At 37.0% G+C, this 18,738-nt stretch overlaps 1 protein-coding gene across 2 annotated transcripts in view; it reads left to right on the top strand.

The window, feature by feature from the left end:
* LOC134542541 (protein lozenge-like) overlaps positions 1-18,738 on the top strand; it is a 346,143-nt gene that overhangs the window by 135,721 nt on the left and 191,684 nt on the right. The window contains exon 3 of one of the 2 annotated variants that reach the window (XM_063386897.1): positions 9,895-10,074. In XM_063386897.1, the coding sequence (XP_063242967.1) occupies positions 9,895-10,074 (180 nt within the window). Of the gene's footprint in view, positions 1-9,891; positions 10,075-18,738 lie in introns of both variants that reach the window. The other variant, XM_063386896.1, reaches the window with a different exon arrangement.

Genomic DNA, 18,738 nt, shown 5'->3' with positions numbered 1-18,738 from the left:
AATTGTATACATATATAGGAACATAGAAAGGCGCCAACTTGGTTCAGAAACTTTTCCGGCCAAAACAATAACGTATGGTTTGCTTTGGGGAAAGCCGGCTCCTGTAAGGCATAGCGCACAGTTGAGGGCACTGGCCGAAGCGAGCAGCGACTGGCTGCTACAGGCCGAGACGTCCAGCGCTTGCCTTCAGGCGCGGCGGGCGCCCCTGGCGGCGGGCCGCGGCACCAGCCAGCCAGCCGCGTCTCTGCCCGGCCAGGTAGAACGGCGAGCCTCGGTCCACTGGCCCCCGGTCAGTCCCGAACATAGGTACTGCTCGCCGTTGCAACTCGTGCGGTATCAATTATATTTAAAAATAGTAGGTAATAATAACTTTCTCGCTGTAGTGTTAAAATACAATAATAAATAGGTAGGCTATACGCGAAAGTAAAAAAAAAAAAAAAAACATTGGTTGTCTGTAAAGTCGGTTTACGGACGATAGTTTAACGTGACAACGTCATAAACAAAACATTGATGAAATTATTGCATACTTTTATGAATAAAATTGAATTATTTATATTGAATTATCAATATTTTGAATGGATACAAAGAAGGAGTAAAATTAAATCTACAATTTAATTGATAAATTTACTTTTATTTGCACTCATTAATTCAAATATGTTTATTACTTTAACGAAGAGATTAATTAACTATAACTTTTATACATGTTTGCTATTTAACTTCTTCCAATCTGTGTTATTCTGTTAAGGATAGGACGATGATAGGAAAAGTAGGAAACGAATGGGAGTGTTTCAAGTTTAATGTGCCTCGAAAAAGTCAAATCGATGGTTGTTCCAATCGAGTAGAAGAAAGATAAATGCGGCGCAAGCGTACAATGAGCGTAACGGGACACAGCGTAATGGGTAAATGTGCGTAACGGGACAATGTGCGTAACGGGACAATGTGCGAAACGGGACAATGTACGTAACGGGACAATGTGCGTAACGGGACACTTTTTAGTGCGTTAAGCCGGCGTTCATCGATTTATTAGACGTTGTCACGTCAAAAATATCACCAGTAACATTATTAGAACATGGTAAATTAAAGAAACCACGCACTCAAACATTGATCTAAATACACATAATACCACTGAATGATAAAATGCTGGGATATCGATGTTATAATCCCAGGATTATTAACGTATTTCAAAACTGGCTGTTAATTAATTTTTTGTGAGTACTACAGTTTATAAAAATTTCTTCATAATAATTATACTGACACAAGGTTTTTATTTAGCTAACTGATAGGCTGGTTCCGCCCCCTGAAGTTCACGTGGGTAGAGCGCATGCGCATTAGACTTTATCACGTTAAAACTTCAGTCCATGGTCCGCGCGCAGTGATAAATCATACGTTTTAAAGATTTGAGATTATTATTATTATTAAATGTTGAAATAATTCTATAACCTTTTTATTTTAGTGACGATTGCATAAGACGTGTGCTACCGGAAGAAATAAAGAAGGAATTCTGCGCTTATTTGAGTTTTGCGTGGCAGACCTAACCTAAAATACTTGGGGACATTTTTCAAGCGGCAGGTGAGAAGAGACTCGGGAAGATGGGTGGGAAGCCTTCTTTTCACAGACGAGAGAGCTAAACGCCCGATCGTACATCTTCAGTTTTTTTTTGTTCATTGTAAAAGGTTAGGTTAGCTACACTATAAATACTTTAAAACATTGTGGACTGTTGATTTGGTTAGGATAGCTACATTAAAGATACTGTGAAATCATGTAAACGGTTTCCTAGCCCTGGATAGCTACATATTAAAAAGTTATTTGCTAAGCAACCATTAAATTATTTTACAGTATTTTTAATGTAGCTATACTTACCTAATATAACCAACCATCCACAATGTTTTAAGTATTTATAATGTAGCTAACCTATCCTAATCTACCGCAAAATTTAATGCCACACCGGTTTATACATTGAGATAGGACGGGGAAAAAAAGCAAGCATTAACTTCGGGGAACTTCGGGTGTGGCTCTCTCGTCTGTGAAAAGAAGGCTTCCCAAGATGGATCGCTGGAGCGCCCGACCGGGGGCCTGTGAACGCCAGGTTCGTCAGGTAGAACCGGAGCACGCGCGCCCAGTCAGGCGTCCGAAGCCGCCGCCGCGGGTCCATTGTCCGCGCCGACAGCCGCCGCCGTCCTGCCCCCGGGGGCGTCATCCACGCACTGCCCCCGGCGACATCACCAACACGTCCCCCCACACACTCCCACTCGTGCAGAACACACAGTAGTTATTCAAAACACAGTAGGTATAAAACAAAGTCGCTTCCCGCTCTCTGTCTGTCCCTATGTATGCTTAGATCTTTAAAACGACGCAACGGATGTTGATGCGTTTTTTTGACGTGACAACGTCTAATAAATCGATGAACGCCGGCTGCACGCACGAAAAAGTGTCCCGTTACGCACATTGTCCCGTTACGCACATTGTCCCGTTACACTCATTGTACGCTTGCGCCGCATCTATCTCTCTTCCGCTCGATTGGAACAACCATCGATTTGACTTTTCCGAGGCACATTAAACTTGAAACACTCTCATTCGTTTCCTACTTTTCCTATCATCGTCCTATCCTTAACAGAATAAAACAGATTGGAAGAAGTTAAATAGCAAACCTGTATAAAAGTTATAGTTAAAATAATCTCTTCGTTAAAGTAATAAACATATTTGAATTAATGAGTGCAAATAAAAATAAATTTATCAATTTAATTGTAGATTTCATTTCACTCCTTCTTTGTATCCATACAAAATAGTGATAATTCAATAAAAATTATTCAATTTTATTCATAAAAGTATGCAATCATTTCATTTATGTTTTGTTATGACGTTGTCACGTTAAACTATCGTCCGTAAACCGACTTTACAGACACCCAATTTTTTTTTATGCCTTTAACATCTCAGCTCTCGGTATACGGCATCTGGTAGAAGTAATTTCGTGCAGTGAACGAAGTTTGTAACCACGGTGTCTTGGCGGACCCGAGTGTAGCATCATAAAACCCGTATATAGTCACTTTCGTTAACATTACGGGACATAGCAAACGCATCAAACTTTGTGATAGCGAAACTAAACCGGAATATACAAACTTGTAAACCGAAATAGTCGCAGTAAAAAGTAATCTCAAGTTTTAGAATACGTAAGAATAAAGGCATCGCAAAGATGATAACGTATATTCTCCTTCTGCAGTCACAATTCGCTTGGTATCACAGCGGTAGAGCTGGCGCTTGTAATACTCATGAGCGAATTTTTGACGTGGTTCAATCCTCGCCACCGGAATTATTATATATATTTTTTACTTTTTATAGTATTATAATATTATAATAATGTAAAATAAGCTCTATTAGTTGAAGGTTTGTTATTTACAGACTGATTTCACTTGTTTAAAACAAAATTACAAACATTAACTTAGTATTATAATATGGGTTTTAAAAACATTTCAGTTTAGTATTTTAGTATTTCCATATAAGTATAACTTTTTTACGTTTGCAGAAACTTTAAAGTATTAATTTTTTGTTGAATTTTAATAAGATTTACTGTATTACAGTAAAATTTGTTATATTAAAATAGGTTTCGAGCCAGGGTTTCGGATTTTTTTCAAGTTTTTTTTATATTTTTTATTGTACCCGTTTCCAATAGTTTAAAATTTCTAGCTGTTTTGTGCTGCTATCTGTGAATGATGGTGACAAGCAACGTTTACTATTCAGCCAGCGAATTATAGCGGTTGGTGTAGAAAATATGTGATTTGCGTCTAGATATTTTGGTATTTTAAAATTAAATATTTTATTGATCAGTGTTTTTATAATGTTCGGCATTATTTTTAAATAGTTATACATTAAATTTCGTGTCCGAGTTTCGTATTATAAGTTTATTTGCAACATGAAAAACATGAGAATACACTTTGATCGTTACCGAGGTTACATGTTTACACATCACTGGCGGGTACTAAAAGACCCGCTGTCTTTTTTTTTTAAGTATAGATTTTGAAACATCTACCTTCTGCATTTGTTACCATGGTGCTACTTCCGGGGTAACCAAATATTAAAAGTAGACTCTATTACGATCTCCTTAAAAATTATTGTGTGCCTTCTAAATATTACCAACTGCAACCCTTAGCATAAAGGCGGAATAAATTTGTCTAGTGTTTAACTTGTGGGAGTTAACGGGTATATTATTTTCATGGAAGTCTTCACTAACCTTACTTGCACCGTACTAAGTGTTAAGCCAATATGCAAAAATATCCGATAGAATAATGCGCTAACATATAAGATGCTTTGAAGCTTAAGGTTTCCAGAATGTTCCAGTGGTTTCCAGAATGTTCCATAAGAAAAGCAAACTTTTAAATTAACCTGCACCTAAAGGCCGAGTTGAAAGGGATTATTTTATTTACTATTTTATAGATATGTTTTAAAACATGGAATTTTAAAAATTCAAATGGCGAATTCATATTAAAACTGTAAAAAAATTAATAAATGCTGGTGACTTATTACTAGAGACCGTAAAAATTCGAGGATTCATTTCGCGTTATGCTATAATCCAAACAACTGTACCTTCATATTGCTTCTGTGATTGGCTTACAGTTTGTCTGAAGGACTTTGAGCCAATGGAAAATCTCCAACCAAAAAAAGTATCGAATCGCAAGCGTCACAGTTGACAGATGACACGAGTCGATAGCCAATGAGCAGGCGGCATTTGCCTGAGTATGTAGAGGGTTGTGGAGGCTATCCTAAAGGTCATTGAAAGCGCGAATTTTTCCGGTCCCTACTTATTAGTGTTGTTGTTGGAAATGCATTAAGTTGTTCTAAGTTGTTCCTAATACTATATAGCTCAACACCAGACACACTACCTGTTTAGCACGAAGAAACATGGAAACCATGGACACAAGTACTTACTGCCTCGTGAGAGTAGTTTTGGAAATCGGCGGTAAATTTAAATTTAATATTGCCTCTTACGGTGCGTTTTATGACCATGCCTCCATCAGGCTCGTACAGTTATGATAATTATAGTAAGACGCAAAGAGTCATTTATTCCACAAGAACTATAAAATTTATCACTCTTAAGTATTTGGTTCTACGGTTAAGTATATGACACTGGAAAAATCACTTAAACCCATTACCTCGGCGTAAGGCTAACACGTGACTTATGACGTATCTTCGTAAATAACTCCAGTGGCGTTTAGAGGGTGGTTTCCTAAGTTATTTGTTACTATAAAATGTCGTGATTTCATAATTTAAATAGTATTAATTCATAATTCCACTATAATTTGTTGATTAGAATGGTTTTAGAATTTTAATTAACGCTTATTAAACAATTCAAATTACAAATTTAAATTTATTTATATTTCTTTTCTAGCCACAGGCGTATACAGAGTATGGCAAGGAGTTAAGCTGCTTCATATTCCAAAATGAAAAGGAAAAAAAAAAACATGGAGCTAGAAGTTGTAGTTAGAGAAAAGTTTATACTAATCGGAAATAAATAAATAAAACTATTGTTCAGAAAATTATTTTTAATTACATTCTTTTGTTATTATTCATTATTGTTTGGCACCGTTAACCCTCCTTTCCCATGAAAGAGGTTAAATTAACCCCGTATTTTTTAAACTAGATACGCCCTTGTCTCTAACGTTAACTGGGCTCGCATTTTTATGTGACAGATCAGTGTAAAGACTTTTAGAGCCATTGTTGTATAACTGTTTATTTTTAGTAATCAAGTAACATCTCTGAGGGATTGGGTTTGCACTGATTCCTGTAAACCACAAAAGGATACGATAATAATATCCCAGATGGAGTGGGGTGGTGCAGTCGCAGTGGTAAGGCATTGGACTCGTGTTCCAAAGTACCTGAGTTGGAATCTTGGTGCGAATATGCTAATTTAGGTTTCCTATGCAAAGTTTTTTTTTTTATTCAGTCAGTTTGGTGACAACATTTGAAAGCATCATTGATGTATAACAACTTAGCTCCCGGTATATGTCATTTGTAGGGGCAGGCATTTTTCGCGAAAAGATCTAAAAACTTATTAGACTGCAACAAGGTATACCCGCACCTGTGGTTTCATCCTTGTGATTGGCGGCCGTCTGCGAGAGACGGCATTGACTTATTTGACCGAGACATTCAGGACGTGTTTACTTCCGCACTGAATCACTGTGATTGGTGTTGTCACAATCGATATGTAACTGGGAGAAACTAACCCAATCGGGAAACACAGACGATGCTAGAGTGTTTTAACTTTCATCTAGTCCTGAAATCTTTTCGCGAAATCTGCATGCCCCTAGGCATTTGGTAGAAGTAAATTTTTGAATGAAACGGAAGTCGCATGGAACGGAAATGTACAACTGTGCTGCTATCTGTGGCGGATGGCGCGAACCAAAGTTCACAAAGACAAAGGTAACTTTGTAATATGAACTATTCAGTTAATTTTAAAATGCTGGGCTGCGCGCGCACCATGCAACGAAATTCTCAGGATGAAATTAAGGCTGCATACAACAACAATAAAGCGTTATAAAAAATTATATGTATACTTTTAAATATTATACTTTTGGGATTGATTGGCATACTAGTCCATATTACTGAAAACATTTATTTGTTGTGAATATTAGTTATATAAATAGTGTTTTTTAACTATTTCAAGTGTATTTTAAGTGTATTTATATAAGTGAGTTTAATTCATACTTCTTTAGACACGTTAAGAAAAAATGATGCGAATGAATTTGTACGATGCGCGCGCAGCATGCAACAAAATTTTACAGGTTGGAAAAGGATGCATTAAAAAAAATTCATATGCTTTTAAATTATATACTTAAGTTATTTAAAATAAACATAAACATATGTTTATTTTGAATATTATTGATAGAAATGTCGTTTATAATTTTTTCAAGTGTATTTTAAAATTTATTTTTATAATTGAGGGTATGTTCCGGTATGTATCATTCATTTCTTTGTATTATAAATTATTACATTATTATTTAATAATGAATTTAAATTTATAAATAAGAATAAACATTCAGCATACTTACTGATTTTCGTTATTAATTAAAATTATTTATTTTACTATATTAAATAATAAATTTTATACAGGTGTTGAAATTAATATTGAATGCTGAATATTATTTAATATATTTTTTTTTAATTTTAGTCAATTTTTACTTTACCATTCGTATTTATAAATATAACTCCAGTCCTTTTATTATATTTTATTAATTATTTGCTTGCAAAATCTAAAGTTAGTTTTTTCATTACGCCAAGTAGGTATAACTTATAATGCGCGTACATTTTTCCGTGCGGGATGAAATAACCACACTTACACACAAATAAGTCTGTGTCTATTTGTCCATTGGCTGCTGCCTCAATTTTGCCCTTACGGTCGGATTGCACGTGATTGTGTCATTTGTACTTATGATATAATGTTGATTTTGGTTTCTCGTTCATCTGAGCGTGTCAAAAATAATTATGTTTTGATTTATGATTATTTCTCTGATATTGCGGGCATCAAAGTAGACTTGAAACACATATACGTCTGCTTCACGTTGATGTTGGGACCACAGCGCCTTCGACACGCCCTTGGCGACCCTGAGCCAGTTATAAACATGGACAAGTTGGGACGTAATCACTTGTAACGTGTCAAATGACGCAACCTTGCTATCGACCAATCGTCATTCTAAAAAAGGCTTTATTATACGCATGTAAGTTGATTCGAAACTTTAAAAGAAATTAATCTTGGCTCCATTAATGCTAACCAAAGATAGATGTCTTCCGTTATTTGAATTATTCTTGCAATGTGCCTGATGACGGGAACAGATCTCAGTTCCCGAAACGTCGCAATTGTTTTGTCTTAGGAAGCCTACTGTGTTCGTGTGTTCTCTCTCTCTCTCTCTCTCTCTCTCTCTCTCTCTCTCTCTCGCTGTGTTGTCAAATGTTGTTGTTTGTCTATTTTTGCTGTTTTTGTTGCAACTCTCTTGTCGTTGCTAGCCCACTGTTTTCGTGCTGTGATATAGTTCGGACTAATTTCTTCCACGGAAATTTCTATGCTGTCTATACGTCACGGGTAATGCTAGAATAAGAAGTAAACCTACGTTTATCCGGGATAACTTAACACTATCCAAAGTTGTAGGGTAAAGTTCGAATAATCACTAAAATGAATTTGAATCTGGCTATTACCCGTGTACACCAGGTCTACCCAATGTTGAACACGTTAGCTACCTTAACGTTCGTTAAGGTATCAATGATATGAAGTTATTAATTATTTGGTTTTTCTATCATTACCCACAGAGCGTTGGGTAGACCTAGGTGGGCACGGGTGAATGCCGAATTCAAATTTATTTCCGTTACTATTCGGACTTTACCCAACAAACTCGGATAATGCTAAGTCAACCGGGAAAACCCGAGATTTCTTCTTCTAGCATTATCCGTAACATTTTCAATCACGTGATTTTTACTTGTTTTCTGCGTGTTTGTGTATTTATCATTGTTTGTCCGTTCGGGTTTTCCATGTGACATGTACATTACAAATCAGCAATGGTGTATGTCCAGAATAATGATTTGAATCAAAGTGTCCGCATATATGTATAAATGACAACCATTTCATAAAAAAAAAATACTTAGAGCAACAAGTATTCACTCCAGGCTAGACTCAAACTGCCTACTTATATTAAAACTTTTATTAAAATGCTATTGGTCTATAACAAAGTCACGCCGTGGTGAGTTACTCATGTTTGGGTAACCTCTTCTTCTCCTTGTTTACAACTGGCTCAGGATCGTCAAGGGCACTTTGAAAATCTTTTTTTTTTTTCGTAAATGGAAAATTACATATATTTGAAAACAAACAGTATCACTACAAAAAAAGTTTTCGCAGTAATACTGGGTTCGAATTCTTACACGAGGATTCATGTTTTGTGTGTTGTCCAAGTACCTCTAAAGTCAAAGGTTTTTTTTTAAACCTTTCCGTGAATAGCTTTACCAGTATCAACTGCGCACCTAATAAGTATGATAAAATTTAAGTCCAAACTGTTGAATCATTGATCACCTTTTCCATGGTTTCAAAAATTATGCGCAAATTTTCGTAAGAAACGTGTTTAATGTATGATTACTAGAGACCGGAAAAATTCGCGAATTCATTTCGCGATAGGCTAAAATACAAATCGTTATACCTCAGTGCCGCCTCTGTTATTGGTTCACAACTCACCTGGATGACTCTGGGCCGATGAGAAACACCCAACCAACGCTTTATCGAATCACAGGCTGCTACGCTGGAACGTCTCACAAGACAGCAGCCAGTGAGTGGGTGGCATTTGACCGAGTGTACGTAAAACTATGGAGTTCATCCCACAGGTCAAAAATTCGTATGCTTTAAAATATTATACTTTAGTGATTTAATATAAACACAAACATTTATTTATTTTGAATATTATTGATAGAAATATCTTTTATAAACTTTTCAAGTGTATTTAGAATTTATTTTTATATGTTCCGATATGTATCATTCATTTATTTGCATTATAAATTATTACATTATTATTTAATAACTAATTTAAATTTATAAATTAGATTAAACTTTAAGCATAAGTACTTATTGATTTTCATTATTAATTAAAATTATTTATTTAAATATAAGTATTAAATAATAAATTTTATACAGGTGTTCAAATTAATATTGAATGCTGAATATTATTTAATGATTAATCTAATGATTACAGGAATATTTCTTGGCACGTGGTGATCAGCGTGAAGCAGCTGTGCCCAGCTAGTCGGCGGGAGAAGTAGTGGTTCTGTTCCCGGCCGGGTTGCAGTGTTGCAGTGTTGCAGTGTTGTTGTTCCACTCCTGCGCGCGGTGTAACCGGGGCCCCGCCCCGTGTGTTTCCTCCCTCGAAGCAGGCCAGCAGCAGCAGTTCCGCGCCGTCAGCGTGGGCCAGCGGCCCTTCCTCGACTCGGGCTTCGCGAGCCACCTGCGCGAGCTGGACTACCGCCGCACCGCCGGCGTCGAGACGTCCTCGGCGTCTTCCCCGGCGTCCTCGCGGGGCTTCAAGCTGGCGGGCGGCGCGGCGCCCGTCCAGGGTGAGTGCCCCTCCCCCCCCCCCCCCATCACCTTCAGTGCAGGCTCCGAGGGTTCCCCAGCCCGCGGCGAGCGACGACACAGCTCCGGCCTCCACCGGACCACGGGTTCACCGGGTCCCAGCGTGATGTGGGCGCCGGCAGTGCTGATAGGACACAGCCAACTGTCTGGTCAGCTGAGCGCGGTAGAGGGGCTGATGCGGTGACCATGCTGGGTTGGTGGCCCCAGCCGCTGGTCATTGCCGAAGCTCTAATACCCTCCCGATCTAACAAAGGGGAGCGATCCCTAACAGTTCTGCTTTTTTTTTTTCTTAAAAAGCTCTGGAATGTTCATCAAAAGCGAACTGGAATGCCACTCCCACCCGACCCTATTAGGGCGCATATGCGGGAGGGGAACGTGAGAATGCTGGCCGTAAGGTCGGAATGATCTGCGGACACCTCCGAGTCGCGGTGGAAATGGCGTGTCCGTTTCCCCACGTTGTACATCTGCATAGACACGTCGAGCTGCAGCTATCGTGCTGAAGAACTGCCGCGGTTTTTTCAACCCCCTTAAGGTTCTCAAACCGAAAGGTTTATTTTATAAGTGCTGGACGGAATTGCCATATGAAATTTGAATCCAAAGATATATTCACACAAAGAGTTAATTTTTTTTGACGTGATAACGTCTTATAAATCGATGAACGCCGGCTGCACGCACGAAAAAGCATGACTCATTGTCACGTTCCGCCTGAGCCGAGCGTGCAAGAACCGGCCAACCACCGTGCGAGAAAATCTTCTATAATATCAAACAGGTTAAGACGGGCTTTTTAAAAGCAGCAATTTAATAAATTTTATTTATTTATCCAATTTCGTCATTTCAAATTAACAATTTATTGACATTGATTTGATTTCAGTTTATTTATATAACTAATTGTTCGTGATTATATTTAAACAAATTATTTAAATTAAATTGGAAAAACTGTAAATAATATTTGAAAATTAAAAAAGTATGCAATTTTTCATCAATGTTTTCTTATGACGTTATCACGTAAAATTATCGTCCGTAAACCGACTTTACAGACAACCCCCCTTTTTAAATATTACTGTAAAGCGTATAAAAGATAACTGTTTTAGACTGTCAGCATTATTTCTACAACACGGAAAATGCGCTTGCTTCCTCCAAACTGCAGGTCTCTCAAGAATGCAATACGTAAATCCATCGAAACCGATCATGTTAACATTTGGTAGCCTATGGAAGAAATCGCAGGTACGGAACTGGCATTCGCTCCGATTCAACAGTAAAGTGTGACAATGGCCTAACATTTACGAACCACATTGGTTGAACATTTCTAGGCTGCCTAAGAAAAAGTGTATAAATAAGTCAAGTTTGGACTTTTATTGGCACTCTCATGAAAAATGCCACAAGACTATTAAACAGACATTCCCTTCCAGCGACAATGGAAGTTTACAAGCAACTTTAAATAGTTATAATTACGAGAAAATAACCTCACTTACATTAATGCATTTTAAATGCACTTAAAAAAGTTTGTAAAGACAATTTCTATTACTCATATTCCGAATAAATATATATATTTTTAAACTATATGATCCAGTATACAATATAATTCACTAATATAGACCTATGCTTTAAAACACATATATGATTAAAAAAATTCCCAGAAAACAAGACCGAATCTGCTGATTCAGAAAAAAAAAGTTTCATCGTTGGTTCCATTTGCCCGACATCAGTTGATTCAGTATTGTTTTCTGTCAATATTTTTATTTTCATATTTTTTATTTATATACCTTTATGTATTTTCGGAATTTTTCCATGACAAACATTGCAAAACTGCAATGGCGTATGTCCACAAATAACTGCATTAAAACATTTTTGTAGCGTGTTTATATCCTGGAAGTGGAGTGAGCTTCTGGTCGTGAAGCCATAGTTTCTGTGTTCGATTCCTGGCCGGGTTCAAGACTGTGTTTTGTGTTGTTCCTTTACCTCCATGCTGTAGAAGGCGAGCCGGGGCCATATTTGAATGGTGATGCCTTCCGACAGGTCAACCAACCATCATCACCGGCTACTACTTATTTTAATTTACTTTCTCCAGACGAAACTTGTAATCATCACGATAAAGATATTTTACTTGAAGTTCCTTAACTACCTTGGCCGACAGGATTCTCCCACTTCGTGTGGAAACAACCACTCGCTGTTTTGGAAAATATAAAAAAAAAAATGTTTCATCCTCATTTACGTAGTCACGAAATGCTAACCGCTCGCGAATATTTCACTTCAAACTTCGTTTAGTTTCGCTCAGTGTTTTACGCAATGCCAACAGGTTAAGTCACGGTATGAACTCAATGATGGGAAATTGGCGTGGGCAACAAGTAGGACGATGCAAGAGCACTCAGGAGCATTTCGTTGGAAAACTGTTAAACACGCTCCAAAAAAAAGAGCAGTCTTTACGGGTTCACAGTCAGGTTTCGCTGATTTTCAGTGCTTTTCACAGTTTCGTGTCTGGAATGTAGGTCCGAAGGGCAGCAAAAGCTTCACAATGATACGATCGTGCTTCAGGTCTTTCATGAGGCATGAATAGTTCGTGCATCCACCTCCCTCCTCCCTTCGCCCCCCCCCCCCCCTTCTCACGAGGCTTTACGAACAAGGTCTGAAACAATGCATATGTTGAATTGAATTTCACTGTCTTGTCAATATCGTGGAACGTTTAGACCTATTTGTTAGCTTATGTGTCGGCTGCGGGATGATAATTGTTTGCTGCGGAATAGTTTCCATACGATTCTGTCTTTCCACTACTGTGTGGCCTAAACAGGCCTTAGAGGCCTATTCCATAAAACTATACAGGCGCGATATAAAGAATTTCCCATAACTCAACGTCAAGTCAAAAATAGTTTATAGGCCAATTAATCTCGGGTCTATTTTTAAAAAAAATAAAAAATAGCGCGTGTAACTCAGTAGAATGTAACTTATTTGTGAATTCAAACTTCGACTCGTGATTCCATCGTAAAGGTTAAAACGGCAGAGAGAGAAAAAAAGATAGAAGGAAGACAATTTTCTAAATAAATATGAATTAACGAAATTATTACTCAATTCAAAATAACAGATCAGGATATAAATAATTATTGATCAATCAGTGTTGATTAATTAACAATAAATATTATTCACTGTTGAAATATACCATAGCTAAAATTTGTTTATGTATTTTATCGAAGCTAGGATTGATTATAATAAATTAGTATTTAATTTTATATTATTTATATGTTATATGTGATCGAGCATTCTAAGTCACTAATTTTGTAATTCTGTAAATATAACCTTGTCAGTGAGTTATAGTGCAACAGATTTTGCCAATAGGTTATATAGACATACTGCAATGCATTCATAGGCATTGATAATGTTCTGCCGTCGAATGACAACAATGAGTAACATGTTCGCCGCTCCGCAATGCGAAAACTAAACGGCACTAACCTTCCTCACTGTAATTCTTTACATTATAACCATATTGCTACAAAGTGAAAATTAAAACGATTAATATTCTATCCACGGGATTTGTTTGAACCTTTTTAACTAGCATATTCTTAAATGGACTTATGTTTACTCGTGGGCTTATAGTTGCAATACGGTGTGTAATTTTGTTAATTAATTAATAATTCGTTACAAATAATTATCCCTTCAGACTAAATCGTGAAAAGAATTATAACAGCAAAAAATATTTAGTTACACAGGTAAAACAATACTCACACAACACTGTTTAACAATAATGATTCACACAAGTATTTAAAATAACACGTACTTGAAATAACACCATTTTCTTGCGAAAAACATGCTTATAACTCAAAAACTATGTCACTATTTTATTTTTTAATTTAGAACAGTCATTAATTTGCCTTTCAACGGTTCTCGGCTTGACTTTGAATTATGGGAAAACTGTGTCAAAATGGACAAATTTGTCGATATTTCAATAACTTACGTTCATATTTTATAAAAAAAAAGTTTAACTACACGATAGGTAAAATATTATAAATCGTCAGACTTTAAAAAAGTTTCAAAAATGTAATACTATGTCATATATAATCAGCTATCATTATGACTATGCAGATGGCTCTGGAGAGCGCATGATATAATGGAGCTGAATATGGAGGTTACGTTTTAAGCTGTTGCCTGAATTATCTTAGTCCAATCTCTATTTATTTTATTACTTGTAACTACTTTTATTATCAACGCGAAATAAAATTTAATTTGCAAAATTAAATTTTAAGTTACAAACAAAAATTTGAAGGAAAAAAATTGTTTCATTAAATAATGTGTAGAGATAGATTTGACGAATTTGTATAATTTTTACTTGTAAGCTCAAACGTTTAATGAATTTAATATGAGTAAATATTAATGTTTAAAGCTACCTGACGTTCATGGCAATCTTTTTATATAGTAAGCGTTATGAAAACCAGATTTGTCAACATGTAATACTGTCGGACAATTTTCTTGTCATTTTTCACCTTTAAAATCGTGACGTTTATGAAATAGGCCACTGACAGTAGGCCAATTGCGCGCCCTTCAATTATGTTTGTTTAGAGTTAACTAAGAAGGGGTATCTTCCCTTTAAAATAGAATATGATAAGGTGATTGGTGAGCTTGTCAGTAAATGTGGAGACGCTCTAAGAAAAATACATATTTGTTGGAACAAAAAATACTAGTATTTATAGGGACAATATTAAGCTAGATTGGAAATACCCTACCATAACCGGCTCTGAAACACATGTAACCATTTAAAACTATGGTTTAGAATTTTCAGTATACGAAAATTTCTGCTTCTGGTACCGGAGTTTAGTTACTACTATAGCATATCTTACAAACAAGTGCGCTTCTATAAAAACCTCTTCAAACTTTTTCTGAGATTTTCAAACCTATTTCTTTATTAATTTTATGGGATGATTTGTCATGAATGACACCGTAATGCTTTACAATCTATAAAAAAAATTCTGAAGTTCATAAAATTTATTATTTTAAAGTCAAGGCCACTTTGTCACACATTTGACAATACCAAAAGTAGTACCCGTGGTAACCGTTTCCCTTGATGTTTGTTTACGAACACTGACAATCACATGAAGTAGTTCACAAACGCTGGTGACATTACAAAAGTTGCAGAAGTATATTTAGACCATTTGTAACTACTTTTGAAAATTCTCACATTTGAGTAAAGTTACTCATGATGAGTCTGAATTCTACCTACCAACTTCAAGTGCATGTTCAAAGTTATAAAATAAGATTAATACATAAAATACGACTTATGTCTAAAGTGCCTCCGAAGGCTGGTAATACGTCTCCGAAGTTGGAGTTGAACAACATTTTTTATTGCAAATAACAAAGAAATTATTTAAGATTGAACACTGAGAATCTGGATTATATTTAATTTGAATTAAGTTTTAAAACCACTGAAAATTTGTTCGCTCTAGCAAAATCATTTCATTGAAATAATTAGGGGCAATAATACACCACAAAAATATGCGGGAAAATAAAGGCGTTACACCGATTTAATTGAATTAAATAATTATGCTACATTGAAGAAATTTTGGCGGTGGTTGTAAAACTTAGTTTAATTAAACATAATCCAGACGTTTAATGCTCAATCTTAAATACTTTCGGTATTATTTTGAATAGACAAGTTGTACATTTCCAACTTCATAGATGTAAGCCAGCCTTGGAAATCACTTAATATCGTAAGTCGTAAACACGTTTTCGTATTATGTTGTTGAGTTGAAACCTGCAGTAGAGGTCTGTTGGTTGAACCCCGTCAGGGTTAACCGCTCGGCTGTCATTACTGAAGTTGTTTCCATGGGCGGAGCTCGGCGCGTCGCAGCGCGCAGCGCCCGTGCAACGTTTCTCGGGAATAGGAAACCACAAGTTGGAAGTAGGCTTCCGTTGGTCAGCCATAATCACGAGCTCCCGACGGCGTCGCGACGCCCGAGGGCCTGGAGCCCCGTCTGCAACCGCCGCGTCCTGCGTTGTGTCCGACGGACGCTGATCGCCGATCGCCCTACGCGACCTTCTGACGTCATGATGGTGTTCCGAACCTCGCTGGTCCGAATACGTCGGCACACTTGAACCTCTGTTCCCGATCCGCGTCCTTTGGTAGCGAGGAAGAAGAACGCTCGCGATGAACGCTGTTATACGGTTCCCGTTTCAAAGAACAGAAAAATAACGGACGATGTGGTACGAACGGGAAGCCAAGAAGACCAAAGAGTAGTTGAGTACTGCTGTCCGTTTACGACCGCTGCTTTTCAGAGGCCGAACACGTGTATATTTTTTTGACGTGACGTCTAATAAATCGATGAAGGTCGGCTGCACGCACGAAAAAGTGTCCCACTACGGATGTCCCACTACGGATGTAGCCTGTTTGCTCATTGTACGCATGCGTGGCATCTCTCTTCCACTCGATTGGAACAACCATCAATTTGACTTTTCAATCATATTTTCGTCGTTTGAATTATTAATATTATGTAATTTAACGATCGTCCACCGATTTTCAGCACAATCGGTACGGTTATTTAAAAGTAATGTTGAATATTCAAATACATTTTGAACCAACAATGGTGTTGTACAGTTACACATAATAATTCAAATTAAACCCGGCATCTTTTGCACAATGTTTTAAAAAATATTGTAACACATTATAAATAAGTTTGGTGTATTTGGGATGCGTATTTGTTATAAAATCGTGTTATAAAAACGAAATAATATTATTCCTCTGCCGTGAGCAAAATTTTTATAAATATGTATATATCATCTGAAACAACTAAATTTCAAGCATGGCTTCGTGGCCTGGCGGTCAGCACCGCTAATTAGGGTTGTCGGTTGGAATCCCGGCAGATGCGGAAATTTTTTTTGTACTTGTAAAGATAAATATGGCACACGCAACATTTCAAAAGTAATAAATATATTTGATTTAATGAATGAAAATAAAATTAAATTTATTAATTAAACTGTACATTTCATTTCACTCCTTTGTATTTTTACAGTTTCCGGTAACTTTCTTTGCGATTTAGTTGGCTGTTGCTTGTTTTCATTTAAGAAACGTTTCTTTGGTTTTGCATTTAATAATTTAAATATTGTTTTTTGAACTATTCTTGCGTTTCGTGCTTGCTTAGCGGGCGTATTCCCCTGCTCTACCTTCGGTTTATCTTTCTTTTGACTTCGGCAGCGTGCCTGCACCTCAACCCCGTTTTCCTTAACAGTCCGTTCATTTTCCTGCCGCGTACCCGCCACCAACAACGTCTTACGAACGCACCGTTTCTTTAGATGTCCACACTCCCCACACGCGTAACATTCTTTGGCTCTACGTGAAACTACTACATTTTGGCACACCTTTCGCTCACACTTTTCATACTCCTCCCGAACACACCAGATATTATCCACTTATGCGGCCCATTTTATTATAGCACTCAACGACCTAGGTTTTTCAATAAACGTGCTCTCACGTCTTAACTCCGGCCGCATGTTTTCCACGCACAAAGAAATGAAATCATCGGCTCCCATTGCTATTCCCATCGTTTTAGAATGATAACCAATATCTGTCACGTAAGTTACCATGCTCTCGTCTGCCCGCTGAAAACGGTAAAGTTTCTCCCGTTGTAATTACTCTTTTACTCGTCGCGGACATAAGTTCTCCCACAGTTTCTCCTTACATTTTTCCCAACTTAACTTTTCCTCGACACAACCCCGTACTATATTACGTGTGACCCCTTGACATTTACTTATTACGCATCGTAATAATTCTCCATCAGTCGCAAAAAGTTTTAATTCCCTAATGCGATCTAATTCCATACAAAATCTTATTAATTCATCGGGTTGCCCTCCATGCATACTGGGAATATTTCTGAAACTGTCATATACGGGTGGGGAGTTGTAATGAGAGTAAATAATGACTGCACTTAATTGCTTTATTTTTTTTATGGAACTCACACATTGCCCGGGTAATAAGTGGATAGGTAGCCATTTACTTTTGGTTAAGTTTAGTTGGCCTTGGGGCATGAGTGTGGGGAAAAGTTGCTAATCGCACTGTTGCGGGAGTTAAGCAGCAGGGCGGTTTCAGTATCCATACAAAATAGTGATAATTCAATAAAAATGATTCAATGTTATTCATAAAAGTATGCAGAGGTAGATTTTATCATACAAAAGATAGAAAAATTAAAAAAAATTCTTCCTCAAAGAATATAAGTAATATTTTTAATGCCTAACTGGTTTGGTTGCAAAAACCTATTACGGCTCAGTCTCAGGCCGAATATGATATTTCCTTTTCATCTGGATCAATCATTTCATCAATGTTTTGTTATGACGTCACGTTAAACTATCGTCCGTAAACCGACTTTACAGACAACCAATTTTTTTGACACCGTAATTACAATTTATTTATATAGCATTTACTTTTGCCTTACCGAACAAGTAAATATTATTGAACTCTTACAACTTGCACAAGTTAGATTAATATTTAAAACAAGGCCGCTCACTCATTTGCAATGCGTGAAAACAATAAACGAAAACAATTGAAGGAAAAAAAAACACAGTCGACGAAACAGTTCACGTGTAGGTAGATGTAAGTTGTGTGCTGCCGCTGTCTTTCTTCTCCTCGGACGCATAGGCCAATCGAGTGGAAGAGAGATAGATGCGGCGCAAAC

This window comes from Bacillus rossius (genome assembly GCF_032445375.1).
Source record: "Bacillus rossius redtenbacheri isolate Brsri chromosome 9 unlocalized genomic scaffold, Brsri_v3 Brsri_v3_scf9_1, whole genome shotgun sequence".
In the NCBI taxonomy this organism is placed as follows: Eukaryota; Metazoa; Arthropoda; class Insecta; order Phasmatodea; family Bacillidae; genus Bacillus; species Bacillus rossius.
This window is presented reverse-complemented; position numbering and strand designations above follow the sequence as displayed.